The following is a 17,798-nucleotide window of genomic DNA, read 5'->3' as shown; positions in this document are numbered from 1 at the left end:
GGCAGGCGGATTCTTAACCACTGTGCCACCAGGGAAGTCCCGAAAACTATAATTCAAAAAGATACATGCACCTCAGTGTTCACTGCAGCACTATTTACAATAGCCAAGACATGGAAGTAACCTAAATGTCCATCAACAAGTGAATGGATAAAGAAAATGTGGTATGTATGTATACAACAGAATATTACTCAGCCACAAAAAAGAATGAAATAATGCCATTTGCAGCAACATGGATAGACCTAGAGATTATCATACTAAATGAAGTAAGACAGACAGAGAAAGACAAATACCATGTGATATCGCTTATATGTGAAATCTAAAAAAAAAAAAAAAGAGAGAGAGATACAAATGAACTTATTTACAAAACAGAAATAGACCCACAGACATGGAAAACAAACTTATGGTTACCAAAGCGGGGGAGGGATAAATTAGGAGTTTGGGATTAACATGTACACACTACTATATATAAAATACATAACCAACAAGGACCTACTATATAGCACAGGGAACTATACTCAATATTTTGTAATAACCTATAAGGGAAAAGAATCTGAAAAAGAATATATATATATGTGTGTGTGTGTATATATATATATATATATATATATATATATATATATATCTGACTCATGGTGCTATACACCTGAAACTAACACAACATTGTAAATCAATTATACGTCAATGAAAAATAAAAAAAGCAAATAAACAGACCCAGAACGACAGAGATGATAAAATAGTAGATGAGGACATTGCAATTGCCATTACAAATATGCTCAAGGATTTAGTGGCAATCAACATAATGAGAAGTAGAAAATATAAAAATGAATCAAATAGAATTTCTAAAGCTTAAAAATATCTCGGGGCTTCCCTGGTGGCGCAGTGGTTGAGAATCTGCCTGCTAATGCAGGGGACACGGGTTCGCGCCCTGGTCTGGGAAGATCCCACATGCCGCGGAGCAACTAGGCCCGTGAGCCACAACTACTGAGCCTGCGCGCCTGGAGCCTGTGCTCCGCAACAAGAGAGGCCACAATAGTGAGAGGCCCGTGCACCGCGATGAAGAGTGGCCCCCGCTCGCCGCAACTAGAGAAAGCCCTTGCACAGAAACGAAGACCCAACATAGCAATCAATCAATCAATCAATCAATCTTTAAAAAAAAAAAATCTGAAATAAAAAATTCATTGGACAGGATTAACGAAAGATTAGACACTGATAAAGAAGGAAAAATTAGTGTACTGGAATGTTCTTGAAGACAGTAACAGAAACTATAAAAACTGAAGGACAGGAGAAAAAAACACTAAAAATAAATGAACAGGGATTTCCCTGGTGGTGCAGTGGTTAAGAATCCGCCTGCCAATGCAAGGGACACAGGTTCGAGCCCTGGTCCAGGAAGATCCCACATGTCGTGGAGCAATTAAGCCCATGCGCCACAACTACTGAGCCTGCGCTCTAGAGCCCTCGAGCCACAACTACTGAGCCCACATGCCACAACTACTGAAGGCCACGCACCTAGAGCCCGTGCTCCACAACAAGAGAAGCCACTACAATGAGAAGCCCGCGCACCGCAACGAAGAGCAGCCCCCGCTTGCTGCAACTAGAGAAAGCCTGCGCGCAGCAACGAAGACCCAACGCAGCCAAAAATAAAAATAAATAAATAAAATAATAATAATAATAAAAATAAATGACCAAAGGAAAAGTAAGCTGAGGGACAATATCAAATGGCCCAGGAAAGAGAGGAAGAGGGGGAGGGGGTTAGTGGAGGGGAGAGAACAAATATTTGAAGCAGCAATGATTATAATTTTCCAAATTTGATGAAAATTATAAACCCACAGTTCCCAGAAGCTCAACAGACCCCAACCTGAATAAACACAAAGGAAACCACAACAAGTCACTTATTTTCAACTTTTTGAAAACCAGTGATGAAAATCTTAAAAAGAAAATATGTATTACAGGGACTTCCCTGGTGGCACAGTGGTTAAGAATCCGCCTGCCAATGCAGGGCACACGGGTTCGAGCCCTGGTCCGGAAGGATCCCGCATGCCGCGGAGCAACTAAGCCTGTGCGCCACAACTACTGAGCCTGTGCTCTAGAGCCCACGAGCCACAACTACTGAGCTCGAGTGCCACAACTACAGAAGCCCGCGTGTCTAGAGCCCCTGCTCCACAACAAGAGAAGTCACCGCAATGAGAAGCCTGCACACCACAATGAAGAGCAGCCCCTGCTCGCTCTCCGCAACTAGAGAAAGCCTGTGTGCAGAAACAAAGACCCAATGCAGCCAAAAATTAAAAAAAAAAAAAAAAGATCCTGCATGCTGCAGCTAAGACCTGGCAGAGCCAAATAAATATTAAAACAAACAAATAGAAACCACTACAGCTAACATCACGTATAATGGTGAAATACTGAATGCATTCCCCCTAAGAATGGAAGCAAGGTAAGATGTCTTGTCTACTACTGCTACTTGTGTTCAACAGTGTACTGTAAGTTGTAACCAGTGGAGTAAGACAAAGGAAAAAAAAGGTATACAGATCTGAAAAAAGAAGTAAAAGTGACCTCATAAAAGACACGACTTTGTGCACAGAAAATCTGAAAAGGTTTCAAAAAAAGTTACCAAAACAAAATTGCATTTAACAAGGTTTCAAGATACAAGATCTGTTGACAAAAATCAATTGTATTTTAATATGCTAGCATTTTCCTGAAAAGTAAACAAAGTAAGCTTGCCACTTCAAGGAAAACAATTGACAGTATTTGTTGCCAAAGATAAAATCTGCGTTTTCAATGAAAAATTAGGATTTTGAAAAACTTGTATGCGCCACTGTGAGTTTAAAAGCTGCCTAACATTTAAAGTCTTTTCTGATGAGATCAGTAGTGACATTAACAAATGTGATTTTTAAAAAATATATATTGTATAATGAATGTGAAAACATTAGGAAGATCCAGGACTTCCCTGGTGGCACAGTGATTGAGAATCCGCCAGCCAATACAGGGAACATGGGTTCGATCCCTGGTCTGGGAAGATCCCACTTGCTGCGGAACAACAAAGCTTGTGCACCATAACTACTGAAACCCGCTCGCCTAGAGCTGGTGCTCCGCAACAAGAGAAGTCACCGCAATGAGAAGCCACAACGAAGAGTAGCCCCTGCTCGCTGCAACTAGAGAAAGCCCACATGCAGCAACGAAGACCCAACGCAGCCAGAAAAAAAAAAAAAAAAGGAAGATCTGCATAACTCAGTGAACCAACAATTTCCAAATAACCACTGTAAGATCTGACAAAATTATGCATGATAGACCAACAGATCTTAATGTAACAGACTATGAAAAGTTCTTTGATATGATTTCAGATTCTACACTGCCACTAACCTTGAAGGAAACTATCACTTGTCAAATTTTGGTGTAGTATCAAAGAATATTCACAGTTACCTATAAAGGTTATAAAAATACCCCTCTCTTTTCTAACTACGTATCTGAGGCTGGATTTTCTACATATACTGCAACTAGAACAACATATTACAACACATTGAAGAAGAATATCTGAGAATCTAGCTTTATTAAGCCAGACATTAATTTGCAAGAGATTTGTAAAACAATGCCACTCTTCTGACTAAATTTCTTTTAGGAAAATATAATTATTTTTCATAAAGATATTTATGTTAGCATGTAATGGGCTTATTATTGTTATTTTTAAGGAATAAATATTTTTTAAAATTTCTCAGTTTTAATTTCTAAGCTGGTAAATATTGATAGACAAAATAAACATCTCAATAATTCTCAATAATTTTTAAGATTTTAAAGAGGTCGCAAGACCAAAACATTTGAGAATCATTGATCTAGTCCAACCCTCTCTCCCTTGTTCCCCCAATTTCTAGATGGGTAAACTGAGGTTTGGAGTGGGAAGGGGCCCTTCCCAGGGAGATTGTGGCTGTGGTTCTGACACTCCATATTTGGTGTAAGCCTTTGAAAACAGGTGTGTCTGGGATACCTCCTCTCTAGTGTATTGACTCTTTCTTCACTGGATCCTTACCTGGATTTAAATGTCTTTTTTTTAAATTTAACTTTTATTTTATATTATAGTTGATTTAGTTATACATATATCCATTCTTTTTCAGATTCTTTTCCCATATAGGTTATTACTATGAGCTTTTTATTTTTATTTTTTAATTTTCTTATAAATTTATTTCATTTATTTATTTTTGGCTGCATTGGGTCTTTGTTGCCGTGCGCGGGCTTTAGTTGCGGTGAGCAGGGGCTACTCTTTGTTGCAGTGCGCAGGCTTCTTGTTGTGGTGGCTTCTCTTGTTGTGGAGCACGGGCTCTAGGCAAGTGGCTTGAGTAGCTGTGGTGCGCGGGCTTCAGTAGTTGTGGCGCATGGGCTTAGTTGCTCCGTGGCATGTGGGATCTTCCCCGACCAGGGTTCAAACCCGTGTCCCCTGCATTGGCAGGCGGATTCTTAACCACTGCGCCACCAGGGAAACCCTGAGCTTTTTTTTTTAAAAAAGGCCTTTCTCTATACATGTACCTCCCTCCACCTTACAACTGCTAGGTCCCCGTAACAAACTTCTCAAAGAAATTGTTTACACTCACATCTCTTTCTCATTTTTCACTCCCTCATTCAATAAATATTTATTGAGAGCCAACAATGTATCATACACAGTTCTAGGTGCTGATAATTCAACAATGAATCAAACAAAATTCTTGCTCTTTAAATATTACATCCTAGTGAGGGGAGACAAATCCAGAAAAATTGTCCAGAACTTGTAAATGGGCAGAAGAGGATTACTGGGTGATCTTTTATTGTAGTGCTGGGGTATACCTTTGATTGACTTTACATTGACTAGGCTATCTTACAACTTTGTAGGGGTAGAGGTTAACTTGTAGAAAACTGATGGCAATGCAAATCTTGTCTGAGAGCAATGCAAATAATTCCTATCCATAGAAATGCAAATGAATTTTTGTCCAGTAGAGATGGAATTTAATTCTCTCTGGTAAAAGATAATCCCCAACATTATAGTTTATTGCTTAATAGGATATTAATGTTTTTGCAACTATTAGCAAATTCATTTCAGCATTCCTTTGGCTCATAATCTAAATCTCTGAAACTCAAATTCTCATTTGAACAAGTCTTACCATCTCACTGGTTCCCTCATTATTTAGGATAATAATGGATAAGCAGTTTATTATGATGAATAAAATCTTTGGCATGTGTTCATTTTATATTTTTATAAGTTATGTTTTTAACCTTTTGAAAATTATTATTTAGCACACTATAAGAAAATAAATACATATCAGGTGATAATAAGTCAGAAGAATAAAAGCAGGGTAAGAGGACAGCTATTGACTGGTAGTGTAGTATATACTAGTGTAGATAGGGTCAATCAGTCAACAAGTCCTGTACTTCTTTCTCTGAACTGTAAGGGGAATCCATCTTCTTCTCTCCATCTTCACTGCCACCACACTAATGCAGACCATGGTCTTCTCTCATCTGATCTCCCTGCCCTACTCCCACCTACTCCCATCGCTGGCTATCAGATGTTCATTTGTAAAAACAATTATCTGATCATGACCCTCCTTTCCACTGGCTCCTGTGGTGGAGTCAAGTTCTGTGGAAGCTTAAAAAATTTGGGAGACCCTCTTTAAGAAAAATAATACAAAAATTAGGTACGAGCCTTGAAAAGGGCAGTGCAAATGACAGGTCCTGAAACTTAAGCTTAATTAGCTTCACTATAAAACCGCCTCTGCCTAGAAGTCTAGCCTCGTTTTTCTCTACCTCAGGATCTCTCTCTGTACTTCTGCCTAGAAGGCTCTTCTCGCTCCATTTTGCCTAACTAACTCCTTCAGTACTCAACTGTCAGCTACCAGTCCTCCCTGATCCCCCAACTGGTTTAGGGGACTTTACAGAGTCTGTACAAGCATCCAAACGGAGCCACCACTCTCCGCGAAAAATTCTTCTTTTCCAGACCCTCAAAAGCTCCCTACGCTGGGCTGGGTTTGCATCCGCGACGTATCGGTGGGCGGAGCCCCAGGAAAGAGGCGTAACTCTCTCCCCTTTTCGTCCGCAGTGGGGCGCACCACCTCTCCGGAACCTGCGCGTCTCCCTTAGCGGTTCCGGTCGGAATTACCCGGCAGCACACGCCGACATGGCTGCGCTGGTAGGGAAAGGTGTGCGCGACATGCTGAAGCGTGCGGACTTCATGACGGTCCCGCGGAGACAACGACATAAGAAGAAATGGGTGAGGTCCCGTGGCAGCAGTGTCTCGCCACCACCCCTCGGGAAACTTCTCCAGCCCTCCCACTTCCCGCACCCCCAGTTAGGCTCGCTACTCCCGCGCCTCTGGATCGCCTTGGGCCTCCTTTCCCCCGCCCCTCAGGGGGCGTGACTAGGCACCTCCCGCTCACATCTGTTACGTCATCGCCTCTGTCCGCCCTTTTATTTCGTCAGAAGTCTTCGGCTTTCCCTCTTAAGTCTGCAGACTCCAGACTCCGCCCTTCTATGTTACGTCATCACCTCCGTCCTCCTTTCAGTTCTGTCACGCCTCTTGTTTCCCGGCTCTTGGTTACCTTCCCCTGGGCCCACACTAACCCTTCCACTTCCCTTCCTCCCTCCCCCCTCCCCCTTTTTCCTCCTCCCTCTCCCCTCCCACCCCCCGCATGACCTCTTCTCCTCCTTTCCTCCTAAACCTTCCAGCCCGGCCTCTCTCACCCCTAGGAAGGTGACATAGCGACTTCCCCTTCCCTCCTTCCGCTGCCCTCCGGGAAAGGATTCAACCCCTTCCTCAGCCTCGAGCCGCCTCTGGTGCCCCGGAAGTTACAGTAGCCACCCTCCCGGCCTTTCCCCAAACCCAGGCAAAAGGTGCAGCGACTCCTCTCACCCCATGGACTCTCCCCACTTATCCAGAGATCCTTTCTCTGGCCTCACTTGTAGCCCTGGAATTTCTTCCATAACCGGCCAGCCCCCCTCCCTACCCCGAGCGATTCCTTCCCCGCCCCCACCGCCCCTCTCCCCGCCCCCACCGCCCCTCTCCCCACCCCCACAGACTCCCCTGCGCCCAGGAAGATGTTCTTTCGAACCCTGTTCTCCACTCCTAGGAAGGCCCTACTGCCGGGAGCCTATCCTCTCGGGTTCGTCCTCTCCAAGTCCTTGTGTTGACCGGTTCCGCCTTGTGGCGTCACCCCCTGCCCGTCCGCGGAGCCCTTATTTCAGCTGGATCAGTCCCCTGAGAACACCATGTCCCTGTCCTCGAGGCCCTTACATTGACCAACACACTTATGGCTCTTACTGTGGTGGATACCCTTCAGCCCCAGTAACCAACCCGGTGACCTCCCCTCCCCTCACTCATGTGCCTTTGGAAACTGGCCCCATGATTTCACCTTCCATCACTCCTGGGACCCAGGGAACTTGCCCCATGATTTCACCTCCTGTTACTCATAGGCCCCTGGGAACTGGCCTCATAATTTCACCTCCTCATGCTCACTGGCCCATGGAAACTAGACCTATAATTTCCCCACCCCTTTCTCACAGGGTTTTGGAAACTGGGCCCATGACCTCCACTCTGCTCTCTTCCTGGTCCTCAGGGAGAAGTTATAATGATCCTCCTCTTTCCCCAGCATCTTCCCCACCCACTGGCAGCTTTTACCATGGCCACGTTAAGCATCTAGACGCTTGTGAACCTAAACCACAGCTTGACGCCCCTCTTGGGAAAAATTACTGTGGCTCCCCACTTTCTTCTCAGGCAGGCACATCTTCTTGTCCCAGCTCACCTCAGAAGGGCTCTTATCACTCTTCCCATCTTCCCCCAGATGCCCGCATACCTGCCCCTGGGAGCCCTTACTGTGCCATCCGCCTACCCCCTGGGAGTACTGGCTCTCCTTGCTCGCCCCAGTCCCAGGTTTCCAGGAAGCCTTGCTTTGAGTCCATTTACTCTTGGGAGACTGGTGGGAGCTCTTATCTCTGCATAACCCCAGGCACTACAATTTCTGGTGCACCCTGTCCCCAGGAACCACCTCTTCCCCTGTCCTCCCACTGTCCTTGTTCTGCCTTCTTTCCTTCACCTCCAGGCAACCAGTTTATGTCTCCACCCCAGGCACCCCACTGCAGAAGCTATAAGGAACCCCCTCTCCCTACCCCAGTTTGCCCCCAAGCAAAGTCTCCCAAATCCTCAGAGTTAAAACAGCCATGTGCTCCTCACAGATGTCACTCCCTGGTCACCCAGCACACTCCTCCTGACCGGCCCATGTCCCCTAAGGCCAGCACCTCTCCTCCACCTCCCTCCTGCCCTCCTGGTCTCTCCGGTCCTTCTTGTATGGTGACATCCATCAAAACTTGCTCAAATTCCTGCCCCAAAGAACTTCCCCAAGGGACTACCGCACCTACTGTGGTCCCTAGAACCCTCAAAACAGTTATCCCCACTTCCCTTCCCCTTCACCTTCCTTGTGATCCTGTCTTACCCAATAGTTATGCTCAGACCAGCCCCCGAGGACCCCCCATTGGACCCCCCTGCAGTACCCATGTATATTCTGTGGTTTCCCCCACCCGCCGCGATCCCTGCCTACTCTCTGGTTCCCTCAATCAATCCGCAGGTCCTCTTCAGTGTCATAACCAGCCTGTGGCGCCCCCCTGTGGCACCTATAGCACTCCCAGGGGCCCACCCCAACCTCATCGCCAGCCTGTGGCGCCTCCTTGTTCTACGCATATCTATTCTTTTATCCCTTTGAGAACACCCTTTGACCCCCCAAATTTACCCATTGCCCCCCGAGCCTGGGGCCATCTTGATACTAGGCCCTGTGGCCTCCATGTCTACTCTGTGGCTTCTCGAGACTGCCGCAAGGAGTCTCCCCAGATCCCCTACAGCTGTCCTTTGTCTTCATCCAAGAGTTCCAGCTGTAGTACTAATGCGAACTGTAGTTCGACTGTTGTTGTTAGTGAATGCCAGAGTAGTGACAGCCAGAGCAAGAACACCCTCCAAAGCACAAGTTGGAGCCAGAGTGAGAGTACCCATAGCCCTAGCACAAATTGGAGTCAAAGAAAGAGTTTCCATCTTAGTAGAAGTCTGAGTGGGAGCAATAGTACCCATCAAAGCATAAATCAGGAACAGAGTGAGAGTCCTCAACTTTTTGAAAGTCAGGGCCAGAGCGAAAGTACCCAACACAGCAAAAGTCAGGGCCCGATCAAGAGTGCCCTCCATAACAGAAGTTGGAGCCGAAGCAAGAGTCCTCGCCGTGGCAAAAGTCGTGGCAAGAACAAGAGTCCCCACCGTAGCAGAAGTCAAGGTCGGAGCAAGAGTCCCCACCATAACAAGAAATGAGGGCAGAGAAAGAGTTCTGACCAAAAATCCAGGCTAAAGCAAAATTCATAGACAGTAACAGGGCTGCCAGCCATAGCAAGCATCCCAGCTGTGGCAACCAGGACCAACTTGTGGCCTCCTCAGCTGAGGCCTTTTTTACCTTTCAGTCTACTTCTGTGCTCTTCAAGCCTGACTCATGCCCCTCTCTGCTACCCTCATAGCAGTCATCCTGTAAGTCCCCACTTTTGTTCACACCTCAAGGTTTCTGTGAGCTCTCCTCATCCCACCTTCCTGGAGTCTGGGGACTTTCCCAAAATGACCCTCAGCCCTGTGATTCTGAGCATTGTGGTGTCAGTCACTGCATGACCTTAGGTAAGTTACCCTCAGCTCTCCATCAAATGTAGAAGGTTGATATTTTTTGTGTCCCACTGCGCTATCTCTTGTGGTGCTCACCTAAACTAGGAGACATGAAAGTGCTTTAGAAAATGGAAGGACTGTTCAGAAAGAAAGCATCTTCTATTTTTAAGCTTGATGCTTCACCCAGGGCCTACATAGTTTCTACCAACCTTCTGTAGACTCTTCTCGAGTCCTCTCCAAGGCCTCAAAGGAGTACGCTCTTTATTGGTGACCCCCACATGCTATTGTGAGAGCTATAGCTTACTTTCACAACACTGAGACAGAAAGGCTGGTTCCCCACTGCTTGTCTCTCACACACTTCTTTGGCAGGCAGAGGCAGGATGCAAAGACAGAATGCAAAGACAGGAGTGGGCACTAGCTGGATCCACGTTTGCCCCAGCGCTCTGAGGTACTGGTGGGGTCAGGCAGTAGGGGATAGAGGCAAGACTGGAAGACCAATAGGCCTGTTCTCGTTCTTTTAGGCTGCCACAGAGCCCAAATTTCCTGCCACTCGACTGGCTCTGCAGAATTTTGACATGACCTACAGTGTGCAATTTGGGGATCTTTGGCCATCGATCCGGGTCAGTCTCCTCTCAGAGCAGAAGTATGGTGCACTGGTCAATAACTTTGCTGCCTGGGATCGTGTGAGTGCTGAGCTGGAGCAGCTGAGTGCCAGGGACTTCGTGAATGAAGCTATCTTCCATGGGGAACCAGAACCTGAGAATGGCCAAACTGCAGCTCCACCCCCTGCCTCCTGGGCCTGCAGTCCAAACCTTCGATGCTTCACTTTCGCCAGAGGGGATGTCAGCCGTTTCCCTCCTGCCAGGTAGGATCTGGAGTTGTGTCTGGGGCTGTCCTGAGTGTCTGCTGGAAGTAGACAGGAAGAGACGCAGCTCCTGTCCTGTTTAATAGGGATCTTAATACTGCTTATATTTACTGAGTACTTATACATGCTGGGCATTATCTCCTTTTGTTCTGTCAACAGCCCTCTGAGGTGGGTAATATTATTGTTTTTCTTTTACATTTGAGGAAACTGAGGTACAGAGAAGTTAAGGTACTTACTTGCTTTAGGTCCCTTAGATAGTAAGTGGTGAAGCTGGTAAGTGGTGAAGCTAGTATTTAGACCCAGGCAGGCTGACCTCAGAACCTGCACTTTGAACCTGCTTAAGTGCCCCACTTCTACTTCCTAAGTAAGAAAAAAAAAAACTAAAAACCTTTTTACATGAGCACCCTCTCCAGTTAAAATGTGTGTTATTTACAACTGCTTTCTCACTTGCCCCCATCAAAGTGAGTAGGACAAGTAACCTCATGATACCAAATAAGAGGTGGGACTTGCCTAGGAAATGGGGCTTGCTTAGGGACACAAAGTTAGTACCAGACCAGACTGGGGTAAAGCAAAGGAGACCTTCCAGTCATCTTATCCAATGCTCAGATGTATATGAAGTTGAATGAAAAAAGACTCTGTAATAAAATGCTAAATTGAGAAAAGGAGAGCTCAGTGTTAGCTGTAGGAGGTGGGAATTGATCTTTGAAGGACTGATTCATTCATTCAACAAATATTTATTGTCTACCAAATGCTAGGCACTCTTAAGTGCACAAGTCCTCATGGAGCTTGCAGCCTAGTGAGGGAGATAACTGTTGAAAAACTATTTATGGTTGTGATAAGTGCTACAGAAAAAAAGTACAAGATGCTATGAAGTCTTATAGTTAGGAGATCTAATGCCGAGGAAGTGAAATTTAAGCTAAGACCTGAAAGCTGAGTAGGAATTAAAGCTGGTGGCATGGGAATGGGGATGGGAGTGTGATGTGAGGCTACAGAAGAGGACTGGAGCCAGATTTTGAAGTTTTACAGGCCTTATGGGATCATGGACTTTTTCTCTAAAAGGAAGAGGGAGCCATGAAAGGTTTGTTTGTTTTGTTGGTGGTGGTTTTTTGTTTGTTTTTGGCCACACCATGTGGCATGCAGGATCTTAGTTTCCTGACCAGGGGTCGAATCTGTGCTCCCTGCAGTGGAAGCTCAGAGTCTTTTTTTTTTTTTTTAATATTTATTTATTTATTTATTTTTGGCTGTGTTGGGTCTTCGTTTCTGTGTGAGGACTTTCTCTAGTTGCGGCAAGCGGGAGCCACTCTTCATCGCGGTGCGTGGGCCTCTCACTATCGCGGCCTCTCTTATTGCGGAGCACAGGCTCCAGACGTGTGGGCTCAGTAGTTGTGGCTCACGGGCCTAGTTGCTCCGCGGCATGTGAGATCTTCCCAGACCAGGGCTCGAACCCGTGTCCCCTGCATTGGCAGGCAGATTCTCAACCACTGCGCCACCAGGGAAGCCCGGAAGCTCAGAGTCTTAATCACTGGACATCCAGGGAAGACCCAGCCATGAAAGGTTTTAAGCTGGGGAATAACATGATCAGATCTGAATTTTTAAAATATCATTCTGGCTGCTGTGTGGAAAATAGATTGGAGAGGGGCAAGGCTAGAAATGGGGTTGTAAATTAGGAGGCTTTTGCAATTGTCCTAGCTGCAGGTTTGAGGGAAGGCTGTATGCTTAAGAGAAGTAAGAGATGAGGTTGGAAAAGTACATGGGGGCCATGTGTGGGAATCTTGAATGTCAGGAGCTTGCAGGTTCGGGGAAGGGGATTTTCCTGGTGGTCCAGGGTTGCTTATAAATGGCTGGAATTACCAGGGCTGGGTAGCTTCAGAGATGTGCCTTTTAATTCATATTGCTGTAATTGCAATATGTTCATCTGTTCTAGAGAACCACTGAAGAGGGTTTCTGAGTAGAGGAAAGGTAATGTACAGTGGTTAAGAAAACCTAGGTTTGGATCCTGTCTTCACCACTTATTAGACATGTGGCATTGGATAACTGAGCCTTGGTTTCCTTATCAGGAAAGTAATCTGGAAAGTAATGGTAGTAATAGCTGACAGTATAGCTCACTATGTGCCAGCTACTGTTCTAAGTACTTGTCTTCTATTACTTCCTTTAATTCTTACACTAATCCTATCTGATAGGTACTGTTATTACAGATGAGGAAACTGAGGCACAGGGAAGTTGAGTAACTTGCAGAAGGTCACACAACTGATGAGCAACTGGGCTGGATTTGAGATCCAGGCAGTCTGGCTCTAGAATCTGGGTTCTCCTGCCTCACAGGGTTGTGGTGAGGATTAAAGGAAATGATGCGTATTAAACACCTAGTATAGTACCTGCAATATAGCACTCATAAATAGTATCTCTTACTATCGATGTTATTCCCATCAAGGTTGTGCTTCAGGAAGATCATTTTAGTCACTGTGAGGAGGGCATAGATTGGAGCAGGATTAGAGACCAATTTGGAGGCACTGGCTTTAGGCAGATCCATAGAGTAAGACCCATGTGGTTTCCTAAGTTGCCTGAGGACACCCGGAGAGTAGTGGGGGAAGCAGCCCTCTATGTTTAAGTTTTTTTCCTTCTTGTCTTGATGGGCTCCCTGTAAATCAAGGGGATCTTAATCTCTTGGGAGTTCAAGGATGTATTTAGGGAGTCCAGGAACCTTCTGAAATTGAGAAATTGTTGTGCTGCCTGTTTTTTTTTTTTTTTAGTTTATTTATTTTTTATTTATTTATTTTTGGCTGTGTTGGGTCTTTGTTGCTGCGCGCAGGCTTTCTCTAGTTGCGGCGAGCAGGGGCTACTCTTCTTTGTGGTGCGCGGGCTTATTGCGGTGGCTTCTCTTGTCGCGGAGCACAGGCTCTAGGCGCACGGGCTTCAGTAGTTGTGGTGTGTAGGCTCAGTAGTTGCGGCACAAAGTGTGATTTGACTTTGAAAATATCCTATCACGGCCTGAGCCCATTTGTGAACGCCAGAGGTGTTGTGACCTCAAGACTGGGGATTTTAGGTCTTGTAGCTGATTCTCAGTGGTGCTCTGTCTTATATCTTGTCACATCTTTCTTCCAGAGCCTTCCTGTCAGGTCAGCAAGGACCAAGTTTCTGCCTCCTTGAGGCTGTCGCCAAAAGCTGTCCGTGCTGAACCGTGTCTCAGGCTGAATGGCTGCACCACAGTTGCCCTTATGACAAGTGGGTTGGGAGTGAGAAGGCCTTCTGTGACAACAACCTGTCTGTTGTCCCTCTCTCTCTACCCACATGGGTGCTGCCTCTCTCCATGCCTTATTAGCTCTCATTTGGACTCTTTTTTTTTTTTAATTAATTAATTTATTTTATTTATTTATTTTGGCTGTGTTGGGTCTGTGTTGCTGCGCGCGGGCTTTCTCTAATTGCGGCAAGCGGGGGCTACTCTTCATTGCAGTGCGCGGGCTTCTCATTGCGGTGGCTTCTCTTGCTGCAGAGCATGGGCTCTAGGCGCGTGGGCTTCATTAGTTGCAGCATGTGGGTTCAGTAGTTGTGGCTCACGGGCTCTAGAGCACAGTCTCAGTAGTTGTGGCGCACGAGCTTAGTTGCTCCGTGGCATGTGGGATCTTCACAGACCAGGGATCGAACCCGTGTTCCCTGCACTGGCAGGCGGATTCTCAACCACTGCGCCACCAGGGAAGCCCCTCTCATTTGGACTCTTGTAACAGCTTTCCCACTGGTGTCTCTGTTTCTAATTTGTTCTTTGTAGCCCACCTAGCTTTCTAAAACTCTAACTAGCCAATCATGTCATTTTCTTTAAAAACTTTTGGTAACTGCCTACAGGTTATAGTCCAAACTCCTTAGCATAAGGTTTAAGACCTTTTACAGCCTTGGCCTCTGTCTGCTTTCCAACTTCAATCTCATGTACCTTGTATTTCTAACACACCAGATTTCTCACTGTGTCTGAAAGAAGGTATGAGTTTGCATTCATCTGTGCCTTTGCTTTTTCTTTTTACTTCTGCTTGGAATGCTCCTCTTCCCTTTTTTTTTTTAACTGAATGAAGACCCATTCCTTCATCAGATCTAACTCAGGTAACTCTGACTCTGACAGGCACAGTGGATGGCACTCTTTTCTGAACCCACAAAGCACTTTGTATCTCAATATGTAACCTAATAAAACTGAGTTCCTACTACATGCCATTCACTGTTTCAGGTGTTGGGGATGTTATAATGAACAAAGCAAGACAAAGTCCCTACCTTCGTTCTAATAGGGAGAGAGAGAAGGGGTAAAATACACACAAACCTATACATATAAAGTGAATAATAAATACTTTAAAGAAAAAGAATGCAAGATAGATAGATGGGAGTAGGGGGCTGCTACTTTTAGATGGAGTAGTCAGGGTATGCCAGTGCCTCTTTGATGAGGTAACTTTTGAGGAGGACCTGAAAGAAGTGAGGAAGCAAATGAGGGATATTTGGAGGAAGAGTGTTGTAGGCAGAAAGCACAACAACTACAAAAGCCTGAGACAGGAGTATGCATGGCTTAATTAAGGAATAGCAAGATGGCTGGTGTGGCTGAAATAGAGTGAGTTGATCTATGTTTTAAAAGGCTGCTCTGGTTGCTATGTAGATGAAGAGTGAGTAAGTACACAACTGAGTGTGGGTCTGAGAAATGAGTTTTTGCTGAGTAGAGCTCAGTAGCCCCTGAGGGCATGGACTTGTGACCTTGACTTTCAGTGGGTCTCCTGACTTGGAATTTGACTCTAAGGTGGTCTCCTCTCTTCTAGGCTTGGCAGCCTGGGTGTCATGGATTACTACCTGATGGATGCTGCCTCCCTGCTGCCTGTCCTGGCCCTCGGCCTGCAGCCTGGTGACACTGTGCTTGACCTGTGTGCCGCCCCTGGGGGAAAGACACTAGCATTGCTTCAGACTGGCTGTTGCCGTAAGTCAGAGGGCTGGTGTCTTGGCAGGGAGGGCTCCCGACCTCACCCAGTCAAGGGCACACTAAATATGATGGGCTTCTGGTCCGGGTCACAGGTAGGATAGTGCTTGCTTGCTAAGCTGGTGTGTTTTTTCTGTTCGCAATGATTTTCTCTCTTTCTCCGTTAGTTGGCCAGGGAAGACTGCTGAGCAGAGCAAGGTCTCTGAAGGCAGATTAACACAGAGCCCTGATTAATCTACCACATGACACTTTCATCCCTCTGCATCTGTTTACTTTGTGTCTAAGATTAAGTTCCATTTCCTTAGCCTGCCATCTAAAGTGATAAGATCTGGCTGCAGCAGCCTGTTATAGCTTTATTTTCATTTTTTAATAAATTTATTTATTTTTGGCTGTGTTGGGTCTTTGTTGCTGCGCGCGGGCTTTCTCTAGTTGCGGTGAGTGGGCTTCTCACTGCAGTGGCTTCTCTTGTTGTGGAGCACAGGCTCTAGGTGCGCGGGCTTCAGTAGTTGTGACTCACAGGCTCTAGAGCGCAGGCTCAGTAGTTGTGGTGCACAAGCTTAGTTGCTCCAGGCATGTGGAATCTTCCTGGACCAGGGCTCGAACCCATGTCCCCTGCATTGGCAGGTGGATTCTTAACCACTGCGCCACCAGGGAAGTCCCCCGTTATAGCTTTACTGTGTCATTCTGCCCCAGGCTTTGTGTGTTTCTGCCAAAACCTGCTACTCTCTGTTGCCTGAATAAGCCTCCAACTTTGCCATGTTATGGATTCTCTCTGGAATACCCCCACTTTATCACAGCTGGCCTGTCAACGCCCTTTAAGCTTTCCGGCCTCAGCTCAAGTGTGCCACCTCCTGGAAATCTTCCCTCATGATCTCTGCTGGCCAGTTGAGAAGTGCTGCCTCTGTCTCCTGTGCTCCCACACCATGGGCATCACCTTTGCAACTGCTAGCACATTAGCCTTGCATCAGAGCTTTACTGGGTATGCATCTTCTTCCTCCTCAAGACTATAAATTCCTTGAGGACAGGCCCAAGTCTTACTCAGTAGTATAGGCCAGGCTGGGCCTTGTACATTGTAAGTGTTCACTTCAGCCATCCGTTGGCCGACATCCTGCCTTAAATAGGCAGTATTTTTATCTTGAGAAATATCCACAAGGGGGCTCTATTTTTCACACTGATCCTGGAGCTCAGCCAGGCTTAACTTGCCATATGCCCTAGCCTTTTTGTTGGGCCTGGATCCTTCTTTTCTAGTTCTCATTAGCCAACTTGCACAGTTTGAGTTAGCTTCCAGCCTCAAGGTAGGTCCTACAGGTGATTCAGAGAGGTACCACATTTGATCACTAGCTTCTGGCAGTCCAGAGAGAATGGAGAAGAAATGTTGATATGGTTTAATGGGTCCAATTCAAGGGAGCCCAGCCTGTGTACTGGGCTGTGTTAATCTGACTGAGTGCTGTGAGAATCCATCAGAAGGGGGAATGGATAAGGTAGGGTTACTTGGATGAGGAGGGACTGGAACTCAGAAGAGGAAGAAGGGCCAAGGAGAAGTAACTGAGAGTTGCTTTTCTAAGGTATGCTGAATTACCAACACCTCACCCTTATCCCAGCTCCTCACTCAAGTGGCTCTGTGAGCCCAAGGAGATAGGAATTACAGGGTAAGAAGGGACCAGCCCTCATATTTTATGGAGGGGGAAATTGAGCTCTAGAGAGATTAAATAACTTGAATCTTTTACATGAGTTGGAGGTAGAGGCAGAAGTGGAACCCAGCTTTTCTTTTCTCAGTTGATATCCTGCTGCAAATTCCTCTTGAGCAGAGAATCCAATTTTGACTTCTTTGAATGCCCTCAAAAATTGGGACATATTTCTTTGTGGGAAGACTAAGCTGGTTCACCATTGGATAAGGTATGTATTCTCTAGTTCTTCACCACAGTGCCCACTGCTCCCTTTCACTCCTTGACTCTGAGGCCAGGTGTCAATTGCCATTTATCATTAAGCTTGCAGTAATAGTATTTCTTATAGTAGAGCCAAGAGCAAAGTGAGATATTTCTTGAACTCATGTCTATCACAAAAGGGAAAATGAAAGGAAGATGATGAATCATTTAGGATTAGGTTTGGTCATATACAATAGAAAACTCAACTAACCGGCTTAAAGAAGAAATGTTTATTTCTCTCTTACATAAGAGAGCTGGGATATAGGCAGTCCAGGGCTGGTATGGAGACCCCACAATTATCAGGGGACTTGGGCTTCTTCTTTCTTTTTTGCAACCTATTTTATTGCTGGCTTCCATCCCCAGGATTGCCTCATGGTCCTCATGACTGCTGGAACTCCAGTCATCACATTCAAATTCCAGGCAGGAAGAAAAGACTGGACAAAAGGG

At 45.9% G+C, this 17,798-nt stretch overlaps 2 protein-coding genes across 3 annotated transcripts in view; both read left to right on the top strand.

Annotated features, from left to right (window-relative positions):
* Positions 1 to 6,064: 6,064 nt before the first annotated feature.
* Positions 6,065 to 17,798, top strand: part of NSUN4 (NOP2/Sun RNA methyltransferase 4) — a 36,035-nt gene continuing 24,301 nt past the window's right edge. For both annotated transcript variants that reach the window (XM_082365345.1, XM_082365344.1), the window contains exons 1-3: positions 6,065 to 6,220; positions 10,150 to 10,493; positions 15,272 to 15,426. In XM_082365345.1, the coding sequence (XP_082221471.1) occupies positions 6,128 to 6,220; positions 10,150 to 10,493; positions 15,272 to 15,426 (592 nt within the window). In that variant the 5' untranslated portion in view covers positions 6,065 to 6,127. The remainder of the gene's footprint in view (positions 6,221 to 10,149; positions 10,494 to 15,271; positions 15,427 to 17,798) is intronic.
* LOC309615262 (sperm head and tail associated protein-like) lies at positions 7,044 to 10,137 on the top strand. Its single transcript, XM_082364659.1, has one exon. The coding sequence runs from the start codon at positions 7,349 to 7,351 to the stop codon at positions 9,290 to 9,292; it is 1,944 nt and encodes a 647-aa protein (XP_082220785.1). The 5' UTR covers positions 7,044 to 7,348; the 3' UTR covers positions 9,293 to 10,137.

Source organism: Balaenoptera borealis (assembly GCF_965194805.1).
Source record: "Balaenoptera borealis genome assembly, chromosome: 1".
NCBI classification, from domain to species: Eukaryota; Metazoa; Chordata; class Mammalia; order Artiodactyla; family Balaenopteridae; genus Balaenoptera; species Balaenoptera borealis.
Note: the sequence above shows the minus strand (reverse complement) of the source record. Positions and strands in the feature narration are given on the sequence as shown.